General features: G+C 38.3%; 1 protein-coding gene across 1 annotated transcript in view; it reads left to right on the top strand.

The window, feature by feature from the left end:
• LOC135220852 (leucine-rich repeat and immunoglobulin-like domain-containing nogo receptor-interacting protein 1) overlaps positions 1–15,156 on the top strand; it is a 474,574-nt gene that overhangs the window by 421,791 nt on the left and 37,627 nt on the right. Inside the window, 2 exon segments of the mRNA XM_064258419.1 lie at positions 6,364–6,478; positions 6,811–6,946. Coding sequence (XP_064114489.1) covers positions 6,364–6,478; positions 6,811–6,946 — 251 coding nt within the window.

Raw genomic sequence — 15,156 nt, 5'->3', positions numbered from 1 at the left:
TCTCCGTGTTCCTTTGTTTTCCATAGGCTGTCCTCAGAAAACACTTGTAATTCGGTCCATGACCGACATTTTGTGTATTAGAAATTACAGCATCTAAATGACAAATCCCCTTTATTGAAATGCTAACAAGGCTTTTGCCTCTGTGAACGCCCCTGCGTCAAGTTTTACTTCCCTTGCGTTTTAAGAAGTTATTCACTCCCTCACTGGTTGGGACAGAACGCCATCAACAATGCCGCCCCAAAAAAGGGTTACCTACGCACTTATATTAGTTATCCTAAGCACCAAAGTTTGACTGTTACCTGCTTTGGCCATTTTTTCTTCTTTAGGGGGACTCATGATTCAGGATTCTCCCTGTGGCGGGATGCACTAAAGCAACCCCCACACTCTTGATCCCCCTTACAGACAATAGTCTCCTCACTACACAACTTTCTACTTACGGACTCTTGGATAAAAGGATATTTAAACTACTCAAATACCTTAATATTATATTTCCTAACATATAACACTTAAAAACCAATAACCAAGCAAACACAACCTAACATAAACGAACTTAACCCAAGATTATATGACATATATATAAGCGGCCTTATAGGCAAATAATGCCTCCAGCACTCAACTATGACACTTGAGCCACAGTACCGTGGCCAACTGGTACTTCCATGTCAATCGTATTATCTGCAGTTAATGTCCATCCAAATTCGTTCAGTCATCAACTTCAGGAATATCTATCCTCCAAGAATGATTCCACTCTCAATTCCAAGGTCCAGCCATAGTCGTTCGTCATCAATATCAATGAAAAAGAAACCCACAAATTCAATTTGTAACTTGTTTACTTCTAAGTATTTACATTTAGTTTTTACTCCACACTCGAGTACTTTCAGGCCCTTCTGTGGCCCATTCTCAAGAGATGTTTGGGATGTTAGCCTGGGTCAAGGCCCAGCAGTCTTCTGGAACTTCTTCTCGTTGTGCTGTCATTTATGCGATGGCTGTTCTGGTTTTTCTTGAGAGTTGCCAATCCCCTCTTGTCGCTCTGATATCCTGAGCTGATGGTCAATGGGATTCACCCTTGTGGTAAGGGTGTGGTCACCGAAAGTTTGTTGGGCAGGAAACCTAATCTCCAGGTCAGCAGGGTCAATCTTAGCTTCTTTTAATATCAAAGCTCGGCTTATGGGATCTTCTGAGGTAAAACCTTTGTTTCCTTCAATTACTTTAATATCTCTGATAAGTGCACCTTCTACTACCCTCCTGTGACTAATTTTGTTGCTTTTGTATATAAGCCTACTGTTTTTGAAATCCATCCTATGGTCATTTTCCCAACAATGTCTAGCTATAGCACTCCCCTGAGTTAAGCTGTACTGCCCTTCTATGTTCTTGGACTCTAGTCCTTATTCCCCTACCTGATTCCCCCACATATCTGTCTCCACAATTATTGCATTGATTTTGTATACCCCCGCTACATCATCTGTATTACTGTCTTCTCCTTCCAATTTATTTTTACATACTTTGTTTTTTAGGGTATTATCAAAGGTATATACAAATTAAATTATATTGACTTTCTTTCATTTTTGAAGTGATTTGTTTCATTTTAGGCATAAAAGGGAGGGCAACTATTTTCTTGTTTTCTTTATTCCATGTACTCTCTACATTCGCTCTGTAAAAATATTTTTCTAGCTTTGTTAGTGCCCTTTTTCTGAACCATTCCGGGTATGCTAATGCATCGAATTCTTTTATCGATGTAATTTATTTCTTGCTCTATCTTGCAAGGGTCACACGTTCTCATTGCCCTACAAGAAATAAACCTGTTAGAACCCCTATTTTTATATCATGACTATGAAAAGAGAAGAAATGAATAGATGAGTTTGTATGTGTGGGCTTTCTATATGTGCTGAATTCATATCCCTGTTTCTTTTCTTGTTTCTATGAGTATGTCTTACCACCCTTACACAAGGGTGAATCCCATTGACCATCAGCTCAGGATATCAGAGCGACAAGAGGTGGATTGGCAACTCTCAAGAAAACCAGAACAGCCATCGCATAAATGACAGCACAACGAGAAGAAGTCCAGAAGACTGCTGGGCCTTGACCCAGGCTAACATCCCAAACATCTCTTGAGAATGGGCCACAGAAGGGCCTGAAAGTACTCGAGTGTGGAGTAAAACTATGTAAATACTTAGAAGTAAACAAGTTACAAATTGAATTTGTGGGTTTCTTTTTCAATCTTCAGAAGAAAACTGAAAGAAGTTTTTGTTTGGTTCATCAATATCAATCTTATATCTTGGTCACAATAATCAAGGTTCGTTCCGAGACGTCAACATCAATCGTACAATCATCCAAGAGCAATCAAATCTGTTATCCAATTCCATGCAAATAGTCCGCAATCCAATGCTATATGGCGTGGGAGACAAGGGGACAATAACTCCATATCTACAACTTAGGTAGGTGAGCACTGTATATAGAGGAAGGTTAAGGAGGAACTGCGGTCCTGTAAAGAAACGTCAACCATCACCAACATTCAAAAACTAAATAAATAAATAAATAAATAAACAATTACAACCTAATCCTATCACTCACATTCACTACTACATTCACACTAAAAAAAACAAAAGTATTTACTGTCAAAACCAAGACTAAGATAATCCAAAGAAAGATAAATATTTCAGGCAGCCGAAAACACATTCACTTTCTGCTGCAGCCAGAACCAAAAAAAGCACTCACTCGAAACACTCGCTATCGTACTAAACTACAAAATAATAAACAGTACCTCCAATCAATACTCACAGTTGTTTCTATCACAAACCACCTCTCTCTCTCTCTCTCGTCTCAATCTCTCTCTCTCTCTCTCTCTCTCTCTTTCTCTCTACACTGAAGAATTTGGCATCACAGAAAATTCAATCCTCCACAGCCCTGACATCAATAACATTAATCTATTTATCCCCACATAAGCCACCAACACCAGAGTAATAATGTGTCAGTCCTCAATAAAAGAAATTGCATACACCAATTCCCAATAAATTGCTATTCCCAAACAAATATCTCTCAACTCTACGGGAGGAGATCTACTCTTTCCATTTGAAGGCCAGGTTTTCAGATGATCCAAATGTGTGTCATTGCATAGAAAATGGAAAGAGGTGAGAGAGTGAAAGAAAAGATGAGAGGCAGACCCTTGCTTCTCCCTCATATTTCCTGACTTTACACGATCACTTAGCCAGCAGCACTCTTTCTCACACTTGCTCACATACAAAAATGAAAGACGTCGTACCAAGCATATTCCTATGCATTGCACTTGACAAACTAAACCCACAAAAAAAAAAAAAAAAATTAATAGAAATGAAATACACTTGTGAGCAAATTTTTGACATACAAAAAAAAGCAATAATGGAAGGAAATATTTAACACTTACGTCCTGATTAAGGAACGGCACCTTAAACACATTAAAGTTGTCTGCTCCCGCATTAGCGAGTATATATATGATTACACTTGTGATCGCGAGTAATTATTACACGGGTAACCCTTGTAAGACAGTCCCACCATAACTATTATACCAACACTCGTCATACCTACACACAATGAACATTGTTATTGCCTTAGAAGGCTGGCTGACTCTTCAACTACTCTAATTTTGCTGACTTCAACACCTTGATAGCAGTAGAGGAGAGTTGCCAAAAATACATAACTATAATCCCTATTTCCTAACATCTACCTCATCCCCGAACTCAAATATAATTCCAAGTCTCTCCAGAAATGCAATCCATAGGCCTAATTGCCCTTTACCGCTGCCACCAACTGTTACGAGGTCAAATGACCCCATTTAACTAAAAGGAGAAAACCCCTATCTGACAGCAAGACCTACCTTTGCTGATTCCCATCGCCTGCCTTCCCTGTAGCTAGCTGAAAGTCAATCATGAATCTTAGGCAAATTCAAACTCTCGCTATACGAAAATATAATCTTTATTTCCCAAAATAACTAACATGAAAATTGAAATAGTAAATGAATTAAAGAAATCCCAAAAAGATCATTAAAACTCTATTACTCTTCTATGTAATCATATTGGATGAAATGAATTAAAGACTCCCAAAATCATTGAGGCACCATTACTACCTTGCATAACCATATCCCCATTGTCAAATGATTCTGAGTCTTTATCAATAAACGTGAGAGAAAAGTCTATAGAGTTCATTATTAGGTAACAACAATTGAATCCATCAGAAAGAACCATATTTATCAAACACTGAAATACATCACGAGTGCAATGAATAATATGTTCTATAAGTCTTTCAATGTTCTCGGCACTTCCCTGTTCACACTTTACAAATAGTTTCAAAGTTTCTCTTTCACTGTACCTTATCTCCGTGGATCTCCAAGCACCTCCTATTGCCTGGTTTCACACTCAATATCTGTCATATAATTCCCCATTAATTACCATACCAGAGATTTTATCTCGTTCCTTGACTTCTAACAGATGTAAGAACGCATACATGCAAACCCCCCGTATTCGCGGACTCGCACATTCGCGGATTTCTCTCAGAAACTTTTCCCAAATTATTCGCGGAAAATTCGCTGTATTTTTCTTTGAGAAATATCCACAAATTCCTGGGTTTTTTTTGTCAATTTCATCATAAAATACACTTTTTGAGATAAAACTATTAAAAAACCAAATATAACAATTTTTTGTTGGTTTTTCTTGAGTTTTAACTAACAAAATAGGGTGTTTTTAGCGTTTTTATAGGGGTTCCAACTATTCGCATGTTCTAACTATTCACTGGGGGGTCTGGTATGCATCCCCACGAATATGGGGGACCACTGTACACACGAAATTGTACGCATGCATTTCTCCTCCGGTGTACGTGCGTTTTCCATTTCACACACAATCCGTGACCCTTGAACTGGCGCTTGTACATTCCGCTTATTCAGGCCATTTGCACATCTGCGATCTCTTCAATGTGGCTAGGTATGTTTACAAAAATTTACGGAATTCGCTGTTTTGCATGTCTCAAACTAACACTCGAAGTTGAACGATTGTCACGTCGCTACTTGTCACTCTAACATGATTGGAAATCCCACTGTTATCATGTGCATATGTGGAACATATGTTATAAATGTGTTTCAGAAGATAAAACTGACAGTATTTAAGATTTGAAAATTTCTTCCATTGCCTTTTCATATATTTACCAAGCACTGGATACTTATTTTACTGCACTTAATACATTAGTATATATAATGGTGGTGTTATCATATTACATAGATGCATTTATGGTCAAGAGTCAGTATTGGTGGCTGGTATTTTAATTGGCATTTTTACTTTAATTTTGTTAATACTGTATGTATGCAAAAAATTTAGAAAGAAATGTATATCAGGGAACTTTAAACATCTTTAGCTGACCCCCTAATTAAGTATTCAATAGTCCAAACTATTAAATGGGAATGCATCCCATCATGACCAGTCATAAAGGGAAAATAGTGACACCTCAGATTCCACATCCTGCTCAACTTAAGACCAACTCCCTACATATCTTTCTCATGAGGTGCAGTTGCATATACAGTATATATTGAATTGCCTATAATATCACAACATTATATCACGTAAAATGTAGATCTGCAAGCGTTAATGGGGAATACTTTAAAAATAAATTATTTGGAGGTTACCTAGAATCCCGAGTTTTATAAAAATTTAATAGACATACCGTAAGTTTGCTTTGGCACCTAGTCTTTCATTGCTGCAACTCCCAAGGTCCAATCTCATTTTAAGAGCCAATGCTTTTGTATACTTCTTTAAGAGTTGAAGCCTCACCACACACTTGGACTTGGCTAAGGAAACATTTTCACGGTGTTCACAAGGTTGGAACACTTCAGTAACTAATACAATGGACATTGTACAATGATTCACTTCCCGGTGCAATTGTTCACTCTTCACAGTACATTCAACTGTCCAAAGATGCTCAAAATGAGACTGGAATATGGCAAAGTAGATTAAATCATGTATTGTGTGATGTAAGCAAATGCCTGTCTTGGGATCACACATGACTGTCCACAATTCACTGTTGCTTCTATTGCCTTTAAAATGAGTAGTCTTATAAATTGCAACTGCAAAAATATGTGCAGTGAATTTTAATATATTTTTTAAACAAATACATAATGGCAAAAACCATACATCAAATGTTTGTACCTGCAGGGATTACACACTGTATGGTACCCTGTACTACTGTTTAACAATTTTATAATACCCATAACATAGTTCTGGATCCAGTGTTACTATACTTCCTCAAGTTACCTTTGGTTTATAATTGAAGGGGTTATACTCTGTATAGAATTAAATCTTTGATAACAAAAGAGGGAATGCTTCTATCAATCTATTTTTCTTACAGGGGTTTAAAGAATGTGACGCAGATATCCATCCAAGAATCTGATCTTGGCATAGTGAAAGACAAGGCTTTTGAAGGCCTGTATAATGTTGGTGAACTGAGGATTATTAATAACAAGGTAAATAACGGTTTCTTCATAACACTTAGATATTTTAGTAGTCTGTAGAATATCCATTTTTATTTGACAGCAATATTTTGTTACCATTCAGATCTATAATAATGTGTGGAAAACGAAAAACTACCATTTTGTTACTAGTATTTTAAGTTTCCATCCCAGTCAGGAATATTAGAAGTACATTAGAGAAATTAATACCTATAATACCTATATATATTCCTATTCGATTTTGGTAGTAGTTCTATTAAGAGGTCTGCAGTAAACTATTCAGAAAGTAACTGTACAGTAACTGCAGACTTCATAAATATCTACTGATGTTATTTTTCACCTCATAGGTAGATGAACTGGAATCATTAGAGGTCTTGGAAGAATCTAATGTTGATGGAGTCATTGTCCAAGGTAATCATTTTCTTCAAGTCAACAAAGAACAACCCTTTCGCATTCATGCCAACCAACGGACAGTTGTCACAGGTAATGATATTTTTGTGTATTTGTCAGAAGTACTTTCTAAAAAAGAAGGCCATTTAAAACCAACATTTTGAGATCTCACTTGAATTTTTGTTGTCGAAAGTAGTAGTACTTGGGTGTATTATCTGCAAAGAGGACAATGTTAATGCCACATACCTCTGCTATGTTTGGAGTTTTTTCCCATTTTGGGATGTCAGTAGCATCTTGGATTATTATGTTTTAAACAAAATTGCATGGAGTGTGGTTTTCCTTATGCTGTCAATGGTTACTAGGTATAGACCCTTTTTAGAAGAGATCTTGTTTGCAATCCTCCAAAGGTAATTTCATTTGGAAACTTATCTAAAAAAGTGGTCACTACATGCTTCTCAAGAACAAGTGTGGGCTAATCATTTGTAAGGCATCAACATGTACATTGTCTAAGGTGCCATGATGTCAACCTGCCCATTTGTATTTCATCCCCTTGACACTGTAAAACTGTGGAACTCTTCTAGCAAAGATGTTGTAGCTAATGCTTCTGAGTATTAGAAGCCGTAGTACCAATATACATAAAAGTAAAATGCATCATTGCCTCTGTATGTCAATACGTATAATCATTATTTATGCTTACAAAGCATTTGCCTGGTTGTTGATTTATTTCCATATTTTCCATTTGTCTTATTGTTGATTTATTTACATATTTTCCACTGTCTTAATTTTCCTATATGATCATTCTGTTGTGTGGAAGTTTGCTTGCTGAGTTGATGGCTTTATTGGCTTGGGTGCAGATGCTTTTTTGCACAATAATAACAGTAATAATAATTTTAGATCAGACTAAAAATATTCCATGACACCTAAAGGTCTAGCTTGGGATGTAACAAATAAAATGCTTTGAACTTATTGTACTACATATGGAAGTGCATGGTACTTGTTGATGTTGATTATAGACTAGATTGTATATGTTTGCAGGACCTACTTTACACCTGTTTTATATCGCGTATTTTAATGCTGATGTTTAATTCCAGTAGTACAGGTGCGTATGTACTTGATAGTTCCGCTATTAATTTTTTACATAAAAATTTTTCAATTATACCTTTTTTTTCAATTTAATTTATAAAAATGTATGTAACTCTGTCTGTTTGTGTACTAAATACATTATTAGATTTTGAAGAGATGATAAGCAAAACAAAATTTGTCCAGTAGTACTTATTTATTCCATGGGATAGAATACTTTAACTTCATTGACGTGTGGCACTATGCAAATGAGTTTGGCTGGTCAAACTCATATGTAACGTTCAAAGCTGGTCTTACACACAATGAATCCATTGAAGTAATTCTATAATCCTAGAAAAAGATAAATGGAGTAGAATTATATAACCTTTTAAAGAGACATACAGTACACTTAATTCACACCTTCATTAAGCATGAAACTAAAGATGGGCAGTTAGTAAGTTTCAATTTCCTACATTTTAACTGTATAAATCTTAAACATCAGCACAGACTTATATTTTTATTTTATCATACTAGATTATATTTGACATCAGCACACTATAGTTTTTCTAGTAAAACTTAAAATATTTTCCCAAAAAATTTTGGGGAAATGCTATTTGTAAACACAACGTTTTCCAAATAAGTAATAAGAGTAAAAGCAGACTTGGGGCAAGAGGATTCTTTCCCTTGCCTGCAAATTTACTTGGGTTTCCTTCACCTTTCTTATGCAGATGTGGCAACAGCATACAGGCTGACAAAACCCCCATTACTTACCAGGTCTCTTAAAGAAAAATGCTTGCCACAAAATCCCATGCCTTTTTGGCAGGGAAAGCAGGTGTGTTTGAGGACACTCAGAAGCTATGAAAAATAGGGGTTTCTTTGCCAAAACATGACAGTTTTATAATAAAACAAAGTTTTAATTATACTTACCCAGTAATTACATAACTAAAGAGTTTTCACTTTACCGCCAATTAAAACTGAAATTCATAGGTCGCGCTATTTATCTGTTTTTGGGTAGGTAACAATGCCTTGCCCACTTTTGGGGAAAGAGATGGACAACTTGGCAAAGATATCAGTTTGTTTTATGCCTCTTAAAATCCATGCATGGGCAGAGGGTGGGCCCCAATCGTGTAATTACTGGGCAAGAATAAAATAAAACTTTTCTTATTAGAAAAATGTCATTTTCAGTTAAGAAACTTACCCAAAAATTACATGTTGATTCACAATGAGGAGGTGGATGCATGGACACTGCTACCAAAACAAGTTATGTTAATGAATTTGAGAATAGAAAATTTTGCCAATATTTAAGAGCATGTTTGTTGTTTCCTTACCTGATGAGAGAGGTGCTGCAGATACTGCCTCTGGGTAGCACTCGTCTTATCATGTAGTTGACGTGGCTGTAGAGTTGTGGACGCCTAATACTTTAGTGAGAAACTTTGCAGTAAAGGACAATCCCAATAGCTAGCAAAGATAAGCAATTTCCCCCTGCCCAATGCTCAGTACAGTCAGACCTCAGTTTTTGTATGTTTTGGTTTCGTAGACCTTTTTCTACAAAATTTTGTCGCGGTCATTGCACGTTTTCTCGTTTTTTTGTACACTTGGAAATGCTCCATCAGGAGCCCAGCGTGTGTTTGGTCCCTATATAAAGTTGCCCATCTTCTTTCGTGACCCATTCTGCTTTTGTTTGTTGTTTTTGTGCTTTTTTATTCGAGTGCAACGGCTAAATAAGCCATCATGGGGTGACAAGAAAAGTAGATTGTAAAAGCCTGGAAAATAAATGCCCATTACTCCCCTCTGTGGCCTCCTTCTCGATGAGAGATGACACTTTGTTTACAAATGGCCAAAAACTTCCTTGATTTCTGAGGAATAAGCTGTCAAGATGATGGAGTGCCGACTAAGGGAGGCTTCTTTAAAAAAGGGATAATGTATCCCTCTTTTAGTACATTTATTACCTAGGGCTCTGTGCCCTTGTCCTTCCAACAATCCCAAAACCATTGGAGCCTGGCTCCGACTTAGGTATGAAGGATGACATCCTCACTTGCAAGATGATCATCTCGACGAGGAATTCTTGATCATGCGTGATGAGAAATGAACATTCTCTGGAATGGGGGAAAGATCTATGAAAAGGCTGTGATTGAGTAGGGAGAGACTCTAGTGTTAACAGAAGGAGTTTTCCTAGGCCTTCTAGATGACTACAACAATAGATCTTGATTGCTCTTCTTCCACAAGTCTGAAGCAATACTCAGAACCATAGCCTAGGGAAAAAGATGTCCCTTATTTAAGGGAGAATACAGAAGCACTGATCTCTGTGATGGAGTGCTTCCTAGTCGTATATAAGCACCAAAGTTCTTGTGAGTTCCCAATGTGCAAATGGCGGCCAACTCCTGGGAACCATTCCTAATACCCTTATTGATATAAGATAGAACTCCTAACCAGTCCGAGGAGTAATTCTCAGGTAACTCGGAGCAATCCCTTATCTTCTGAGACATGGTGTCAACAGCCCAGTAGAAAAACCGCACCACTTTGAAAACTTTGAAGATATTCTTCAAAAGATGAGTGAGTTCCAAAGTAAAAAACATAACCTTTGCTAAAGAAATGGCTGACCATCTAGCAGAATCCACTTAACCTGAAAGTCTCCCTGGGAGGAGACAGACACTCCCAGGGAAGGAGCTTCTCCTGTTGCATACGACAGGTATCTTCTTGACAATCTAAAGGGAGGAAAGCTAAAGGCGGCTCTGCCTTGTTCTCTCTTCTCTGCAAGTGTTCCTTCCACTTCATTGAGCCCTTCGCCAAAAACGAAAGTACCATCTTGTGCAGTCTGGAGGAAGAAGAAGGTTGCATATCCATGATAAAAGTCTAAGCAGGGACAAAAGGAGCTGCTGGTGAAAAGAAATCCAAAAGGTGGCTAGAGGAACCTCAGTAAAGAAGTGTAGGCAGAAGAAGGGGCTTCTTGGTCCTCTAATGCTTCATCATCAGAGAAAACAACAATTGAGCCTTGGGCACTGGAGGGGCACAACATCCGAGAGGCAATCTGAAGAAAAAACATTCCAGGCTGCCCCAGTTACTGCAAGATAAGAGCTCAGGATAATTAAACCTTTTAACAGGAAACAGCCAGAGGAAGCAATACGTCCAAAGTGCTTCTCTCTAAGGAACGAGACTTCTTCCCTAATTGCCACTGACGTTGAGGGGAAGAATCCCCTGAACTGGACAAACTATGCACATCTGTGCACAGTGTGTGCAAATCAAAGGTTTCCTTGGTCAGGCATCTATTACAGTCTTTAACACAATATCTAAAACTAGACAAAATTGAGTCTGACATCATCAGACTCAATTTTGTCTCTACAGAGAGCCTAACACTATCTGAATAATGCTGAATTGGCCAACAAATGAAAATACTTCACCAATCGTGATGAAAAAACAACCAGAAAAGTCCAGAAATTCAGAACAAACTGTAGCTGACAACCAGTGTATAGCAAGCAGTAACAAAATTATTTCTGCCAAGTTGTTCCTCTCTTTCCCCAAGAGTGTGTGGGGCATTGCTACCTACCCAAAACAGAAAATTAGTGCAACAAGCGAATTTCAGAATTTTAACTACTGGACAAGTGAAACTCATAGCTATGTAATTACTGGGTAAGTTACTTAATTAAAATCTATTTAATAGCATAGCTGCTGTTAGTCCTCAAAGGGCATACAAAAAGAAATCGACAGGTGACAAAAAATCAAAAAATTGCATAGTTTCTGATTAAAAAATCCCAACAACTAAGATGAAAAAAAAGGCCCATAGTAAAGTCAAGAAAGTTTTTGCTTACCTTCTCTTGTTCAGAATATCCACAAGGGTTTAACAAGGAAGGCTAGGAAAAAACAAGAACCTATGAACTATGCATTATTCTATGTGTTTCTGAAGTGACATACCTAATTCTGCTGGGTTGGGATACAAGATTATTCCACCCATTCCTTGCTAGGTTGGGATATAGGATTAAAGCACCCATCCAGGCTGGGTTGGGATATAGGATTATTGCACCCATTCTAGGCTGGGTTGGAATATACTAAGATTATTACAACCATTCGAGGCTGGGTTGGAATATAGGATTAATGCATCCATCCCAGGCCGGGTTGGAATATGAAATTACTGCATCCATCCCAACTGGGTTGGGATATAGGATTATTGCACCCATCACAGGCAAAATCTTACAATACCATGCTTCAAGAAGGCCCATTGCTTTCCACTAAGGAAGCTATGGGGTCAGGGCTTACCATACCACCAACCAACAAAGTTTGAGGAACACTTTCTCAGGTGATTACCTTGTAAACTCAAAGATTTCAACATAAATGCCTCGAAAGCAAGAAATGCACCCACCCTCTAGATGTCATGCAAAACATGGTGGGGTTCTGCTTTGCTAATAAGTGGCACTACAAAAATTTTCAGTCCATGCAAAGAAAATGGCTTGTTTGTGATAGGATATGAGAGAAAAAAAAATAAAGGACCATGCGGGACATTTGCCACATCTTGGTAAACATGGAGTGCTTGGACCAGGCATAAATGTCTATGTAATTTTGAGTTCCCATAGAAGAATAGGGGATTTCTTTTCAAAAGGTCATCATTCCTGGCCAGGCATAAAAAGCCAGGAGACAGCAGTGATGGCTAGGTGGGTGGGTGATGAAACATTCCCATCTAACAGAGCCAGAATGTCAAGTTGGTCAACAAAATCTTTTTGAGCACTTAAGTAGTTACTTGATTCAGGGACATAGTAATGGGAATCCTTTACAGGACCCAGCCTTTGCAGTGCAGAGGACAAGAAAAGGGAATTAAAAACTTGTGTACTATTTGAATCAATGCCACACCCACAAAGCAAGAACTTTGATATAGAATTATTGCCCATACCAGCAAGATCTTAGAGTTACAGTACCATGGCATCAAGAAAGCCCTTTGCTTTCCACAAAGGCAGCTATAGGGCCAGGGTTTACCATACTACCAACCAATGCACAGTTCAAGGAACACTTCCTCGAACAATTACCTTGTCTCTTCAAAGACTTCATAAGAAATGTCTAAACAACAGAGGGATGCACCAACCCTCTGGATGCCGTGCAAACCATGGTGGGTTCTGCCTTGCAAATGCCTCCCAAATGGCGAAGTTTCTCTCAGAAAAAATTGAGTAAACAAATACTAACAAATCTTTCACTGATCTTGGTTGTTATCAAAGGATTATGTACAGGAATCTTTTGACAGTCTTGAAACTAGGGAAACAAATAAAACAATCTTTCACTGATTTGAGATGCGATCAAAGAAGCACAGGAATCATTTTGACAGATTTACGCAAGCCACCAGACTCATTTTGACAGATTACAGCAGCCACCATACTCCTTTGAAAGAGGTATCTATTATTTCCTCACCTCACAACAACAGGAGATAAGTGGGGGTGCAATTGTAAGTGTTTACATAATAAAAATATGGAATGTTAGTCCATATATATAAAAGTCTAAAACTAAAGAGGTCAACCAGATTGCTTGCAGGAATGTGATCAGACTAGAGACGCTAAAGATGACGTATACAATAAGTATGTAGGCTAAGATAACATGCCGTCACCTGTAGTCATTCAATTGTTTATAAACATTAGTCCAAGCTCCCTGCTTGAGACAACTACCGCCTACGTGATCTGTAGCGTCTCATTCGATTGTGTGTTCGTATGAAACTATGTCATTTGGATTGTATGTTCATATGTTTCGAACTACTGTCTGTTCCTTCATAACTTGTAACAGAGATGGTAGACAAGCAGAACAGAGTTAGCTATCGTCATTAGAAGACCTGTACCTCTTTACCTAAGCTTTATCATGTAGAGGAATAGGATTAGCCATTATCATTGGCAGAAGCGATCAAGCTATCGTTATTAGAAGACTTGTACAATCATATCTGATCTTCAGCATGTAAAACTTCAGAAGAAATTATATCTATTTTTATACTTAGTGTTTTCTACAAGAACCTCACCGAACCATGAGTTTAACACTCGTCGTAAAGATAATACCGACTTCGTAAGTGATCTACAAAACCCCAGACACTCCATTGAAGATGGAAGTGCAATACCCAACCAACTTAGCGTATAGATTATCGCTAGTCTAACATTACCTCATAGGGCGCCTTATCATACAAGGCACAAAGCCCTAATATTGGTGGCCAGCGGACCAGAAGAACTCTACAACGTCCTACGAAGAAAAAACAGAATTTCTGGGCTCAGCTCGTGTCGCTTGCGCGAAATATCCTTTAATCTATTATTTCTAGGGTAAATGTACTAACACATACCAGAATAAATAAAATAAAGAAAAAGGTCAGTATAACTGACTCGCTCACCCTCTAGGAGGGTGTCGGTATGAACACTAGCGAGTGAGACCACTACCACGAGCCAAATGCCAATAGAAATCTCCCACTACAAAACCCTCCAAGAGGGGAGCCGTCCCACAGAGAGAGCAGCTCGTACTACTACTACTCCATCCCATGCTGCCGACTGCTGCGCCTCTGGTGGCCATCCTTTTCAGTTAGCTCGCACGAGTCCACACGTGTTATTTTTCTCTCTGTGTATTTTTGTGCCCTTTCTTCGGATTTTCGATAATGGAGCGTGCAGCTATTGCAGCAGCTAAGTTAAGTACTCAGTATTTACGGTTAGTTGGTTTTTTCCGTCCCTGAGACAGTATTTGCCGTTTTTTAGTATAAAATACGTTCTCGGGGTCGGAAGCATGGCAGCATGGTCCTGCCGCGTGATGGGTTCGTTCTGGTCTCCCATACCTAGAACATCCTTATTCGTTTACGCTCTATTTTGATTATCCGCTTTATTTAGTTTTAAGGTCTACTCAGGTTATCATGCATGCATGTATATCACCTTATGTAGGCTTTTTTCTATCCAGATCCTAGTCCAGGTTCTTAGTATCGGCCCCTGACTAGCTTTGAGTGGTAGACTTGCCTTCGGGTTAGTCGTACACTCCTGGATTTTTTCTCCTGCTATTTTACATTCCTTTCTTCTTTCATTTTTATTTTATTTATATATATATTTTGTCATTGTTAGGTTAGTTTGGCGTCTGGCTTAGCCTAGGTCCCGGCTCATAGAGCCTATTCTACCAGCTGATCAGTTCGGTTGCTTCCACATAGCTTCTCTCTGATCATTGGTTGGCCTAGGCTTGGTTACCGTATCTCAGTTTACCAGCCTCGTGGTCACTGCGTGATCACGGGACAGCCAGACGCCTGCCCAGTTCCCCCCCCC

Source organism: Macrobrachium nipponense, chromosome 2 (genome assembly GCF_015104395.2).
Source record: "Macrobrachium nipponense isolate FS-2020 chromosome 2, ASM1510439v2, whole genome shotgun sequence".
NCBI lineage: Eukaryota > Metazoa > Arthropoda > Malacostraca > Decapoda > Palaemonidae > Macrobrachium > Macrobrachium nipponense.
Note: the sequence above shows the minus strand (reverse complement) of the source record. Positions and strands in the feature narration are given on the sequence as shown.